The 13,593-nt window shown below is 39.4% G+C and overlaps 2 protein-coding genes across 2 annotated transcripts in view; one reads left to right on the forward strand and one right to left on the reverse strand.

Moving 5' to 3' along the window:
• Positions 1-13,593, forward strand: part of SGCD (sarcoglycan, delta (35kDa dystrophin-associated glycoprotein)) — a 720,725-nt gene that overhangs the window by 232,524 nt on the left and 474,608 nt on the right. The window lies entirely within an intron of this gene.
• On the reverse strand, positions 11,787-12,196 carry LOC102827408 (small nuclear ribonucleoprotein F-like). Its single transcript, XM_006863938.1, has 2 exons — positions 12,000-12,196; positions 11,787-11,874 (listed from the first exon to the last, which is right to left on the reverse strand). The coding sequence occupies exons 1-2, from the start codon at positions 12,194-12,196 to the stop codon at positions 11,787-11,789; spliced, it is 285 nt and encodes a 94-aa protein (XP_006864000.1).

The following is a 13,593-nucleotide window of genomic DNA, read 5'->3' on the forward strand; positions in this document are numbered from 1 at the left end:
AACCCAAGCCATGGCATTTTCAACTTCCTCATGTACCTGAATAAGGAAGACTAGAGAAGAATTGATGCATTTGACTTTTGGTGTTGACTAAGAATATGAAAGTACCAAGGAACAAATCTTTATGGATTTGATAAGACTATGTCTATGTACTGTGTACATGTTTTCAGGAGGCATCAACCCCTGCAAAAAGAAGTCATACTTGGTAAAGTAGAGGGTCAGTACAAAAAAAAAGAGGAAGATCTTCAGTGAAATGGATTGACTCAGTGGGATCAATGTTGATTTCAATCATAATAATTGTGAAAATGGCACAGAACTAGGCAGTGTGTGAATTTGTTATACATAGGGTCTCCATCAGTCTCTATTGACAGCACTTTACAGTATAACATTACAAGTAAAAGGAAGGGAGAAAAAGTAGATGGAGGAGTAAATTTAGACTCATACCCAGCATCTGCTGCTACCTGCTTACTGTGTGGTATTAAGCCCCATCACCATCAATTGCCATAGAGTTACTTCTGACCCATTCAATCCCATGTGTGTATGAGAATAATTGATTTTTCAGAAGATGACCACACTTTTTTCCCAAGACTCCTTTCAGCTACCAGAAGAATACGTTAACTGTTTGTACTATCCAGATACTCTGTGTTTTTGGTTATTTTAATCTAAATCTCATTTCTCTTAACTATATTGTGGGATGTGGAATATGTTTTATACCTTGTATATGGCAATTGAAATTACACATGTGAAAGTTTCTATGTTAATGACTAATATGAAATGATATTGCTAGGTGCCATCCAGTCAAGTTAGTTATGACTCATACCAACCATATGCATGAAAGAGCAAAACATTGTGGGGTCCTGCACCATCCTAGCAATTGTTGTTACATTTGTGCTCATTGATGCTGCAACTGTATCCATCAATCTGGTTGGGTGTCTTTCTCTTTTTGCTGACCATCTACTTTATCAAGCATGATTTTCTTTTCAAAGTATTAGCGATGAAGTCTCACAATCCTGACTACGAAGGAATATTCTGGTTGTGCTTCTTCAACACAGATTTGTTTGTTCTTCTGGCCGACCATGGTACTTTCAGTATTCTCCATCATCATAATTCACATGCATCAGTTCTTCTGTGGTCTTTCTTAATCATTGTTCAACTTTCATATGCATATGCGATGATTGAAGATACCATTGCGTGGGTCAGGCACACCTTAGTCTTCATACTCATGTCTTTGCCCTAGAATAGTTTAAAGAGGTCTTTGCAGCATATTTGATATCTTGACTGTTGCTTCCATAAGCATTCATTGTGTGTTCAAGCAAATTGAAGTCTTTGACAAAGCCTATCTTTTCTTGATTTATCAGGATGTTATTTATCCACTTGTGAGGATTTTCATTTTCTGTACATTGAAGTACTGAAGCTGTCGTTACACTTCACCATTAAGAATTTTAAGTTTTCTTCGCTTCCAGCAAGGTTAAATGTATCAGCATATGGCAAGTAGTTAATACGTTTTCCTCCAATCCTGATGCCATATTCTTTTTGATATATTCCAGCAGCTCAGATTATTTGCTCAGCATACAGATTGAATAAATATAGTGAAAGGATACAACCCTGGCACACACCGGTGTCCCCTTGTTCTGTTTCAATAACTGCATCTTGGTCTGTGTACAGGTACCTCATGAGCACAATTCAGTGTTCTGTAATACCCATTCTTCACAAGTTTATCCATGGTTTGTCATGATTCACACAATCAGAAGCTTTTGCACAGTCAACAAAGCACAAGTAAACATCTTTCTGGTATTCTCTGCTTTCAGTCAAGATCTACCTGATGTCAGCAATGGCATCCCTAGTTTCACATCCTCTTCTGAATCCAGTCTGAATTTCTGGCAGTTCCCTGCACATGTAGTACTACAATTGTTTCTTATTTATCTTTAGCAAAATTTTACTTGTATAGGATATTAGTGATGTTGTTGGATGATTTCTGCATTCTGTTGGGTTTCTTTTCTTTGGAATGGACACAAATATGTATCTTTTCCAGTCAGTTAGTCAGGTAGTAGCCTTCCAAATCTCTTGGCATAGATGATTAAGTGCCTTCAGTGCTTTATCAGTGTTGAAAGATTTCAATTTGTATTCCATCGATTGCTGGAAACTTGTTTTTCACCAATGCCTTCAGTGCAACTTGGACTTCTTCCTTCAGTACCCTTAGTTCTTGATCATATATTACTTCTTGAAATAGTTAAATATTGATGATTTCTTTTTGGTACAGTGACTTGGTGTATTCCTTCCACCTTCTTTTAATGCTTTCTAAATCATTTAATGTTTTTGTTTACCTGGAGTATTTCAATATTGGATTTCCATATTTAATTTTTTTAAGCTCCTTCAGCTTGAGAAATGCTGATCATGTTTTTCACTTTTAGCTTTCTAACTCCATATCTTTGCATATTTCATTATAATATTTGACTTTGTCTTTTATAGCTACCCTTTGAAATTTTCTGTTTCACTGCCTCTTCTGAATCTAGCTTGAACCTCTGGAAGTTCTCTGTCAATGCATGATTGTAGCTGTTTTTGTATTACCTTTAGCAAAACTTTACTCGCATGGGATATCAAAGATACTGTCCAATGATTTCCGCATTCCGTTGGGTCACATCTCTTTGGAATGGGCACAAATATGAATCTCTTCCAATCAGTCATCCAGATAGTTGTCTTCCAAATTTCTTGGCAAAGATGAGTGAGTTCCTCCAGTGCCGCCTCACTTTCTTGAAAGATTTCAAGTTGTATTCCATCAATTCCTGGTGCCTTGTTCTTTGCCAATTCCTTCAATGCACTTTGGACTTCTTCTTTCAGTATCATTGGCTCTTGATCATATGCTTCCTCTTGAAACAGTTGAACATTAACCATTTCCTTTTGGTATAGTGACTCTGTGTATGACTTCCATCTTTTCTTGATGCTTTCTGCATCCTTCAATAATTTGCCCAGAGAATCTTTCAATAATGAAAGTCGAGGCTTAAATTTTTTCTTCAGTTCCCACAGCTTGAGAAATACTGAGCATGTTCTTCCTTTTTGGTTTTCTGATTCCAGATCTTTGCACATTTTGTTGTAATATTTGGCTTTATCTTCTCAAGCTGATCTTTGAAATTTTCTGTTCAGATCTTGGACCTCCTCATTTTTTCTATTTAGCATCTCTACACTGGAGAGCCAGGTTCAGTGTCTCTTCTGACATCCATTTTGACCTTTTCCTTCTTTCTTGTCTTCTCAATGGCTTTTTGCTTTCTTTCTGTATGATATTCTTATTATACTATCACAGACAGCATTGTACCTCATGACTGATCTGGATATGTTCTTTTTGACAATGAGTGCAACACCATTCCTCTTGAATTTGTCATTCCCAGCATGGTAAAACATGTTGTCTTCAGATTCTAAATGGCCAATACCAGTCCATTTCAGCTCACTAATGCCTAATATATCGATGTTTATGAATTCCATTTCATTTTTGACAACTTCCAATTTTCTCAGATTCATATTTCATACATTCCATGTTCTAATTTTCAATGGCTGTTTATAGCTGTTTCTCTTCATTTTGAGTTGTGCCCTATCAGCAAATGAAGGTCACGGGGGCTTTTCTCCCACAGGCTTTACTCCATTTGCATCATCACGGTCAACTCTATGTTGAGGAGGCAGCTCTTCCCCAGTCACATTGTGAGTGCCTTCCAACCTGAGGGGCTCATTTTCCAGCACTATATCTGACAGTGTCTCTGCTATTCATAAGGTTTTCAGTGACTAAATATTTGGAATTAGTTCGTCACTCTTTTCTTCCTAATCTGTCTTCGTCTGGAAGCTCATCTGAAACCTGTCTACCATGGGTGATCCTGCTGGTATTTAAAATACCAGTGGCATAGATTTCAGAATCACAGCAACTCACAAGCCAGCACAGTATAACAAATGACAGATGAGTGGTGGATTTAAGGATCTAGCCAAGGTTATATAGTGATATAGCAGTGGTGTTGTGCTGTAGTATCAGCACTAGACTTCAAACCACAAGGTAGGAAGTTCAAATCCATCAGCTGCTCCTTGAAAACCCAATACAAGGTTGCTATGAGTCGGGACAGGCTTGATGGCACTGAACGACTATAACAACAACAATGTATATAAGAAGCACTGGACTGTGAGCCACAAAGTTAGTGATTTGAGGTCACCAACTGCTCCACAGGAAAAAGTTGAGGCTTTCTGCCCTGGCAGAGATTGACAGTGTCAAAAGTCTATACTGGGCCTCTTTGAGTGGGAAGCAACTCAATGGCACCAGCAACTATTTGAACAATGAATTTATTTACATATAAAAGAATACCATTCACCTAAAGTTGTGAATATTAGCTCTTCAGAAAATCTATTCAAGTGAAGCAATTAATTTCTTTAATATTTTTAATTTACAATACAGGAGTTTTAACACATGCAATAGCTGTTATGTATTTTGTATTTTACAGCTGCATGTTCTCTTTCTTTTTGAAGAACATCTTATAAATCTGTATCATTTAACGTTTGCAACAACCCTGAGGTTATTCACAGTTAATTCTGGTGCCTTGATTGAAATCAGTCCATTTATGAGTTTTGCATCAAGCAGCACCTGGACTAGAGGCATCTGCAAGAACAAAGTGATTCCATTAGCTATTGTTAGTAATCACTTCTTTGGCTGGACTTTCTGTAAAGAGAGATGTTGTGAGGGTGTGAGCTGTCAGTGTTGAAAAATACATTCCCAGAGGTGCTGACATGTTCCAGGTCAAGCTAAATTCTCATATGATGCTAGTTCTTAGGTCTCCTAAGTTCATATTGGCCTAATAAATTCAGAAAATGTGCTGGCCTTAGAGAGGGACACATTTCCTGAAGTAATCAGCCTCTACAAGGAAGTTATCTACAAATTACACACAGTACCTTCCAAGACTGGCTAAGAATCTGAGGCCCTTGGGAAAAGAATTTGGATTATATGAGGAAATAGGCTCTTAATGGAGGCAAACAAACTCTCTCTAAATTCAAATACATTATTCCTTGAGTACCTTGGAGGAAAGAGAAATTATTTATGAAAATGCTTGTATGTTCTCCATTAGCTTCTTAGTTCACTTCTGGGATATTATCTAAGAAGAATATTAAAACAGAAGAACTCATCTTTAGGCTATGTTTCTACTTAACTGTGAATGATTGCTATACAATCATGACGCTGCTGATGATTTGAGAGGATCTTCTTTTTTTATTATTCCATTTGCTCTGAATTTTCTCTCAAAGCCTTTTTTTCTAAGTTACAAATTTGTAACAAGTCGACATTTGAACATGAGTTGACATAGAGTATCTAAAGAGTAATCATAAGGGTTAATTTGTTTTAAATTATTTTCATCCATAATAGTAGTAACTCGTGTGTTAGAGTTTTTTGATCTCAAGAAGTGGTTTACTTTACATAAAGAAATGGGTATTGATAGTTACTGTGTAATTCATAAAATCAAAGGAAAGCTTTGCAACCAAACCAAGGCATGAAAATCCTTCCCATCAAGGTGACTTGACTCATAGTGACCCTGTTAGACTGAGTAGAATTATTCCATAGGGTTTTCTAGGCTGTAATCTTTATGAAAGCAGACAGCCACATCATTCTTCAGTAGAGTGGCTTATAAGTTTGAACCTCCAACTTTTTGGTTTACAGCCAAGTGCTTCAATCAGTGTACCACTAGGATTCTTAACAACTAAAGTCTATAGAAATATAGAAGTTAAATCATTCCTCAGGAGATCATTAAAAATCTCTGTTTTGGACACTGAATCTAAGTGATTCTACTTGTAAAAGTGTAAATTTTCAAACTGGGTGACATTAATTGGTGACATCTTAGCATTTGCTAGATGGTGGGTGTTTGTCCATTGTGCTTGTCCTTAAGTGTTTGTCTATTGTGGGCCACAGACACATCAGGACTACATGGAATAGGGGAGAGATTCTTCTCCAGGTGAGAAATTAAAGGAGCCAGAAATAAATGGAGAGATACAATATATTCATAAACTATAAAACTCAATCTAGCTATGAGGCCATTTCTCTGTAAATTGATCCAGAGTTTTAATGTAATCATAATCAGAATGCTAAGCATGTTTTGGGCAAAAAAATTAACAAATTTTTCAAAATCATCTTAAAACCCCAGTACAATACTGCTACTGTGTGCTGTTGAGTGGACTCCAAGTCATAGAGATTATGTACAGGGTTTCTGAGGCTGTAAATCCTTATGGGAGCAGAAAGCCTCATCTTTCTCCTGTGGAATGGCTGGTGGGTTCAAACTGCTGACTTATGGTTAGCAGTCCAGTGCATAACCCACTATGCCACCAGGGCTGCCCACATACTTGTTGTTCTTGTTGTTAATGTGCCTTTCAGTTGGTTCCATCACATAGCAACCCTGTATAGGGTTTCTGAGGAGTGACTGATAAGTTTTATTCACTGACCTTGCAGTTCAAACCAACCCTGTGATCTGCTGCTGATCTTACAATGCCATATCAGGATTTCCCACATATATTTGTTGTGGTAAGTGCCATTGTATCAGTTCCAACTCATAGCAGTCCTGCATAGGGTTTCCAAGGAGCAACTGGTGGTAAGTTTGGAGCTCCAGCCTTGTCATTCAAACCAACCTTGCATGCCTGTGCTTATCCTAGATTGGCTAAAATTAAAAGACTGACCACCTCACATGTTGAGGATGTGGAGGAACTGGGCCTATCATACATTATTAATAGACATTTAAAACCCTACAACCACTTGAGAGAATTTGTCTGATATTTTCTTATAAATTTAAATATAGACCTATCCTGTGGCACAGTGACTATATCAACATCATCTAGTCTGTGAGAACTGTATTGAGCCTGGCATTCAAGTTTCCATACTCCACGAGTCCTGGTGGGATGCTGGAGGGTAAGCACAGGACAGCTACCTCATGATTGGCAGCTCAAACTCAGTAGCCACTCCTCACAAACCCTATACAGGGTCACTGTGAGTCCCAACTGACTCAGTGGCACTTAGCAGCAACAACCTCACCAACTCCTGCTACTGAGTCTGGACAACATTGGGCCGTGCGTGGAGAAATTTGTGAAGGTTACAATTGCAAGTGGACGTTAGTGGGGATACTTCTAAACACTACAATGCATAGGGCAGTCTTTACAGTAAAGACTTATCAGGCTGAAAATGTCAAAAGGGCTGAAGTGAGGAAATTATTTATTGACTGTTGGAATAGTCAATATGGACTCCTGTGGTGTTAGAGACAAAATAATACAGCCGGATGTAAGCAAGGCTTGTTTGTGGAATAATCTCCCCCAACACCCAGGGGACCACACTATGTGCTTTTGCATATTCATCCTGGCTCTCATCCTGAGGCCTGGCTGTAGGCATCTCTTCAGAATCCATCAGTCGGACTTTCCTATGGGCAGTTGGAGCTGACTCCTTAGCGCTTCCATGGCAGCTTGTCTCCGCTCTGACAGAGCATCTGCCAGCAGCAGGGTAGGAGCCTGGGCAGCAGCCACCCAGCCCTGCTGACAGCTCTCTAGTGAAGGAGGAGAAGCTCCAGCTGGTCTCAGGAAGAGGCAGCCAGATGGGCTGGAAAGGAAATAGATTTCATGTTGTTGCTGGTTGAAGCCGAAACTGGTTTAGAGATTATGCCCTCTCTGATTTGGGATTGCTAACAATGGAGCGTGGTGTCTCCATACAATAAGCACTGGAGTGTGAACAACAAGGTCTGTGGTTTGAGCCTACCAGTTACTTCATGGGAGAAAGAGGAGGCTTTTTGCTCCTGCAAAGATTTAATGCAATGGAACCCCAATACAGGGTCACTATGTGTCGAAACCGACTCAACAGCAGTTAACAACAGCAATAACAAATGGGGTCCTGGTGTGACATTGTAGGATAAGCACTGGGTCACTAACCACTTACAGTGGTGCAAGCACATCAGCCACGCCTCAGAAACCCTATGTTTTCTCATTTACTAAAAGATGACCATAGTTTTTGTTAAGTGCCATAAAGTCAGTTTCAACTCGTAGTGATCCTATATAGGATTCCTGAGGAGTGGTGATTGGTTTGAACCACTAACTTTATGGTTAGAGGTACAATGCATTAGAAACAATAATATTGTGTTGTTGTAAAGAATAAATGAGTGAGTGCATAGAAAGAATGATTTTTAGTGTAGTGACATAATGTAATAAATAATAAATGAGAGCTGTTGGCTACTATTTTCCTGCACCATTAACTTGCAAAACATGCCAGATTCCACTAGCCTCTGACTATGCAATAAAATCCCCATTTCCTTATACTATAAACAGTACGTTGGCACAAGTCCCTCCAGCCTTAATTACTGTAAGTTAGCCCCTTTTCATAATATGCCCATTCATTATTTTTAACCACCCACAAAGGGATCTCATAAATCAATTTCCAGCAGCAACCACCTGTCTTCACTATCCAGCGCTGCTATAATAGAAATACCTCCAGTGATGGCTGTACCAAAAAACAATATTCATGCTGTTTAGGAAGCCAGACGTCTGAATTCAGAGTGTTGCCTCTGGAGGAAGCCTTTCTCTCTCTGTGGGCTCTCAGAACAGGTTCTTATCTCTTCAGGTTGTTTTCTGGTTCCTTGAAGCTCTCCATGTGATTTAATGTCAATCTGTCTGCATTTCTATTCAGTTTGTTTGTTTAATTTCTTTCTTTTTCTTCTTTTTTTTAATCTCAAAGGAAGTTGACTGAAGATATACCCAACACTCATTAACATAACAAGGAAGTTCTTTCCCAAATAGGATTATAACCACAGGCATCGCTATTTCCACCTAGTCTATTGCAACTCACAATGACCCTGTCTAGGGCGTGTGAGGCTGTACATGTTTATGGGAGCAGAAAGCTTCACCTGTATTCTGTGGAGCAGATGGTAGATTTGAATGGCCAGCTGTGTGGTTAGCAGTCCAGTGCTTATCCTACAGCACCACCATAGGCATAGAGGTTAGGATTTAGCACACATATTTTGGGAGAACATAATTCAATCCATAGCACATCTTTTCAGTGGACTTTATTCTTCCTTGTCTGAGCTACCACCCTTGCTCTTATCCATTTGGAATTGTCCCTTCCCCACCATATTGCATTTAGAATGCCAGTGGTTCAGGCCATGGGTTCTCCCAATGCTGGTAATATTGGAGAGGTCAGAGCACATCAGGGATCTACGCAAAAGAACAAAATTCTCCTGCACTTTTTATTCTTATGGCCACACAGAAGCACATTTCTTATTTAGAGATGTGTGCAGGCTAGTTTTATCAACTTATTTTTCTACCTCTGATTCCCAGTGAGACGTCAATCTGCACGTTGGATCAAAAGAGAGAACACTATATGACTACTGTTTGGCACCTTTTCCCTTCTCCAAGTCAAAACTTAGAGCAAGTCCTCAGTAGCAAAGAAAATGCTCTCAAACCCACCACAATTGCAAATAGTTCCTGAAGAGCTCTGCATATATCCTTATTTCATTGGCAATTTCAGACCCCCAACTCATTATGTTATAATTATGAAATACCCTGTTAGAAGTCTTTTGAGTTGGTGATTCCTCAGTAGAATTCTAGCCTTCAAGACAGGAGTCCTAGGTTTGATTCTCAATCAATACATCTTATGTGCAGCCACAGCTTGCTTGTCAGCAGACTTTCCAAACCAAGATAGACAAGGAAGAAAGGTCTGGTGATCTACTTCTGAAAATCAGACAGTGAAAAACCTATGGATCACAACAGTCTGAGCCACAACCAGTCATGGGGATGGCGAAGGACTGAGCAGGGCAGTGGCTGTTGCTGTGGATTTGTTGGTTTGTTTCTCTTGTAACTTTTTATTGTGAATTGGGTGAAGGTTATCTTCAATCAGTCACAGGTTTTGTTTCATCTCAATTACAGTCCCCTCCCTGCAACAATAGTTACCTTGCGTCCTCCCTATGGCTTTGTTTTCACATTTTATTTTTTCACAAATGAATAAAAATATTTGTGGTATACTTACAAAACGAAAAATATACATATTCATTTAAATGTCCAGAGGGCACATTTTGCAAGTCAGCCTCCTTCCCACAGGCACTCAGCCTTTCTCAGTCCACAGGCCTAGAATCTGTAGCTGCTCTCTCTCTCCATGCCATCACCTCTGCCACCATCTCTGCAGTTACCACGTTTTTATGTAGGATGTCATGCTCCAGACATGCTCTTCCTGCTTGACGGTCCTGGGATCCTTTGTTCCTGAAATGAAAGATTAGCTATGTCCCCCTATTAATTACACATCTTCTACAATTACAGCATTTTGTTCTGTTGTACATTGGGGGCCAATGTACAGTAGCTCAGAACCACAAACATTCTAATTCTAGAATCTTATGTGAGGGGCACAGAAATTGGAGCTGTGAAACACTTGATGAAGAAGGAGGTTAAACATGGAAGGCAGAAAGCAGAGGAGAACAGAAAGATGCAGAGGAGAGGCAGCATAGTCATTGGAGTAGGTCTGTCAGGGTTTGAAGGTTAAGTTCCAAGGACCACGGAGCAACAAACTAGAGGAAGAGGCCATCCATTTGACTTGTGGTGACTCATCCTGGCTGAAGGTGACAGTCAGTTGTGATCTCATCCTCATATCTAACACCATGTATGGTTGATTAGTCTAGGTCCCATCTGATTTGTCACCAATTATAGCCAAGAACTTGACAGCTTTGGAGGAGTTTCCTGAAGGACTGTTCATTGAACTCGAGCTATAGGAGGATGGTACAGGTTTGGAGACCAGCCTTTCTGTTGTCAACTTGCTCTTGCTATTCTGAGGTTTGCAATTTAACCAATAAAGCAGTGCATTCTATGATAATATTTGAAAAAGTAGCAATATTCATAAAAAATGGGGAAAGCAGTTGTTAGGAACTCAGCTGCTAAACAAAAGGTTGGCAGTTCAAATCCACGAACCACTCTGTTGGAAAAAGATGTAGCAGTTTGACGATATTTCAATCTTGGAAATCCATGGGTTTCTACTCTGTCTTACAGATTTGCCATGAGTTAGAATTAACTCAACAACAATGGATTTTAGTTTTGAACATCTAAAAAGACCATATTCAAATGTAGCCATTATTTTCAAACATGGCCATAAGCAGACTTAAAGTTGAAGACTTTTAAAGGGAGATCTTTGAAATTGTGATATCTGGGTATAGAAGAAAACCATATCTAAAATTAGAAAATAAAAAGAAAAGAAAAATGCCCTTAAGAACACTGAGCATAGTGTAATGCTTCCGTAGCTAAATGCTGTGCACAGAGGAATTGCAACACAGTGAATGGTAAAACCTGAACTTCTTCAGCAGGATCATTGTAGAGGAAAATTTTCACCCAAGGGAGGAATCCATCTAGGCAACTTCAGGTGTAGCAATGACTGTGGAAATCTCAATTAGGTGTCTGATATGTAAACTAAATCCTTTCACCTTAAACATTCACCCCCAGAGCAGCTGATAAGGCCAGTCTAAGAGGTTTGTCTCAAAGAGATCTTAGCATCCTGATCCCAGCAGTGATTTCCTTTTTAGAGAAAGATGTTTTATGGGCCTAGAAAAAACTTTGTTGAAACACACAATATCCCTGAATTGCCAGGAAAAGCAATTTTAGACATTGAGCGTTAATTTAATGAATTTAAGATGGGGGAAGTGGGATGAAGGAAAACCCAGACAACTGCCAGGGCTAAATGAACTGAAAGCTACTTTAAGAGAACATTTCAAACTCAATTCTTTGCATGTTCTATTTTGTTTCTTTTTCAAGTTGAAAAACAAACAAATGTTTATTGCCTAGAAGTATATGTAAATCCTCCAGAAAAGATGCTGTTTTCTCATTTCTCCATCTTCTTTAATACGTCTGATGCAAAGGATATTATTGTTATTGTTAAGTGCCGATGAGTCGTTTCCGACTCAAAGCAATCATATATAGGGTTTCCAAGGAACAGCTGGTAGGTTTGAACTGCTGACCTTGCGGCTCTCAATCAAGAGCTGATCCTAAAGTTCCATCTTATTAAAACTTCAACCAGATGCCCAGACAATGCCACGTCTATGCATTCTTCTGTATTTGCAAGTTGCATGCTCATACAGCCATCTAGAGATACCAGGTAGTCTTTGTATTTCATTCCCCACTTAAGTTTCACTGTCACTGGCTTTCCTGTTAGTCTATTCAGGAAAGGTTTAGGATTGAAAGGAAAACTCATCTCCACTACTGGCCAACGGTGCAGGCTTCTCATTGGTGACCCAGCCGTGGTCCCTCGCTCATCACTGAAGAAGCTGCTCCCTATGTTCTGGTTTTTTTTGCATTCTGTTTTGGGTTCTTTTTTTTCTTTTCATTTAAGGATTCCTTCAGTATTGTTGTATTCCTTTGAGTAGAATGTTGTTATTGTTAAGCGCTGTTGAGTCTGTTTTGACTCATAGTGATCATGTGTAGGATTTCCAAGGAGTGGCTGATGGGTTTGAACCACTGACTTTGTGGTTCAAACTGACTTTGTGGTTCAGTACCTATCCTACAGTGCCACATCAGGATTCTATTGAGTAGAATAGTACCAAAAAAATATGGTATTTGTTTAGGCATGGTTTTGTATATACTAGTGGCACAGGTATACTGTGCAAATGAGACTAATATCATAAATCAGGAAATAAGGCTGTACTTCCCAATAGAATAGAACTCACCACAACTCACTCCATACACCCAACCTTATCCCTGTCTATGGACTTCCTGTGATGTTTCTGGTATCTTTCAGATGATGTGAAATCATCTCACCATTTCAAGTTACAGAAACAGTCTCATTTTAGCAATTGGGAAAAAAAAAAAAAAACAATGAGAGAGAGAGAGAGCTAAAAAGGTAGAAAATTCTATATTGATTAGAAGTATTGTCATTGGTTCCAGAGTGCTTCTGTTGACATTAGCTATGTCTCCTGGGTCATTTTGGAGTTCTCTCACTGGTTGCTGTTTGATACTGACAACTTCATCTCATTGTGGGTTGCTATGATGCCTCCCTTAGTCCTTTGCAACTGGTAGTACTTCTATAGACTGTTTCGACTTTGAGGGTGATATTGACAAGCTCTCTCTCAAGTATGGCACACGTATGGCTATTGGAAGCTTACAATATGAATTCACCCTACTTACTCTTCTACCAAAAATCACTCCGGCCAATGTTTAAACAGTTGTTGTTGTTGTTAGGTGCAATTGAGTCTGTACCGACTCATAGAGACATTATGCACAGCAGAATGAAACACTGTCCAATCCTGGGCCAACCTCACTGTTGTTGCTACGTTTGAGCCCACTGATGCTGCCACTTGGCCAAACAATCTCGCTAGGGGTCTTCCTAATTTTCTCTGACCCTCAACTTTACCAAACGTGATATACTTCTCCACCAACTCATCCCTCCTGACATTATGTCCAAAGTATGAGAGATGAAGTTTGGCCATCCTGGCCTCCAAGGAGCACTATGGCTACACTTCTTCCAACACAGATCTGTTTGTTTTCTTGGCAGCCCACGGCACATTCAGTATTCTCCTCCAACACCATACTCAAAAGCTTCAATTCTTCTACGGTCTTCCTTATTCACTGTCCAGCTTTCACATGCATATGAGG

The sequence above is a fragment of the Chrysochloris asiatica genome, unplaced genomic scaffold, assembly GCF_000296735.1.
Source record: "Chrysochloris asiatica unplaced genomic scaffold, ChrAsi1.0 scaffold00057, whole genome shotgun sequence".
Lineage (NCBI taxonomy): Eukaryota > Metazoa > Chordata > Mammalia > Afrosoricida > Chrysochloridae > Chrysochloris > Chrysochloris asiatica.

Coding starts and splice junctions, on each gene's coding strand:
- LOC102827408 (XM_006863938.1), bottom strand. CDS start 12,196: ATGAGTTTTCCTTTCAATCCTAAACCTTTCCTGAATAGACTAACAGGA. Junction 11,875..11,999: donor GTTGAAGTTTTAATAAGATG/GAACTTTAGGAT, acceptor ACTTAACAATAA/CAATAATATCCTTTGCATCA.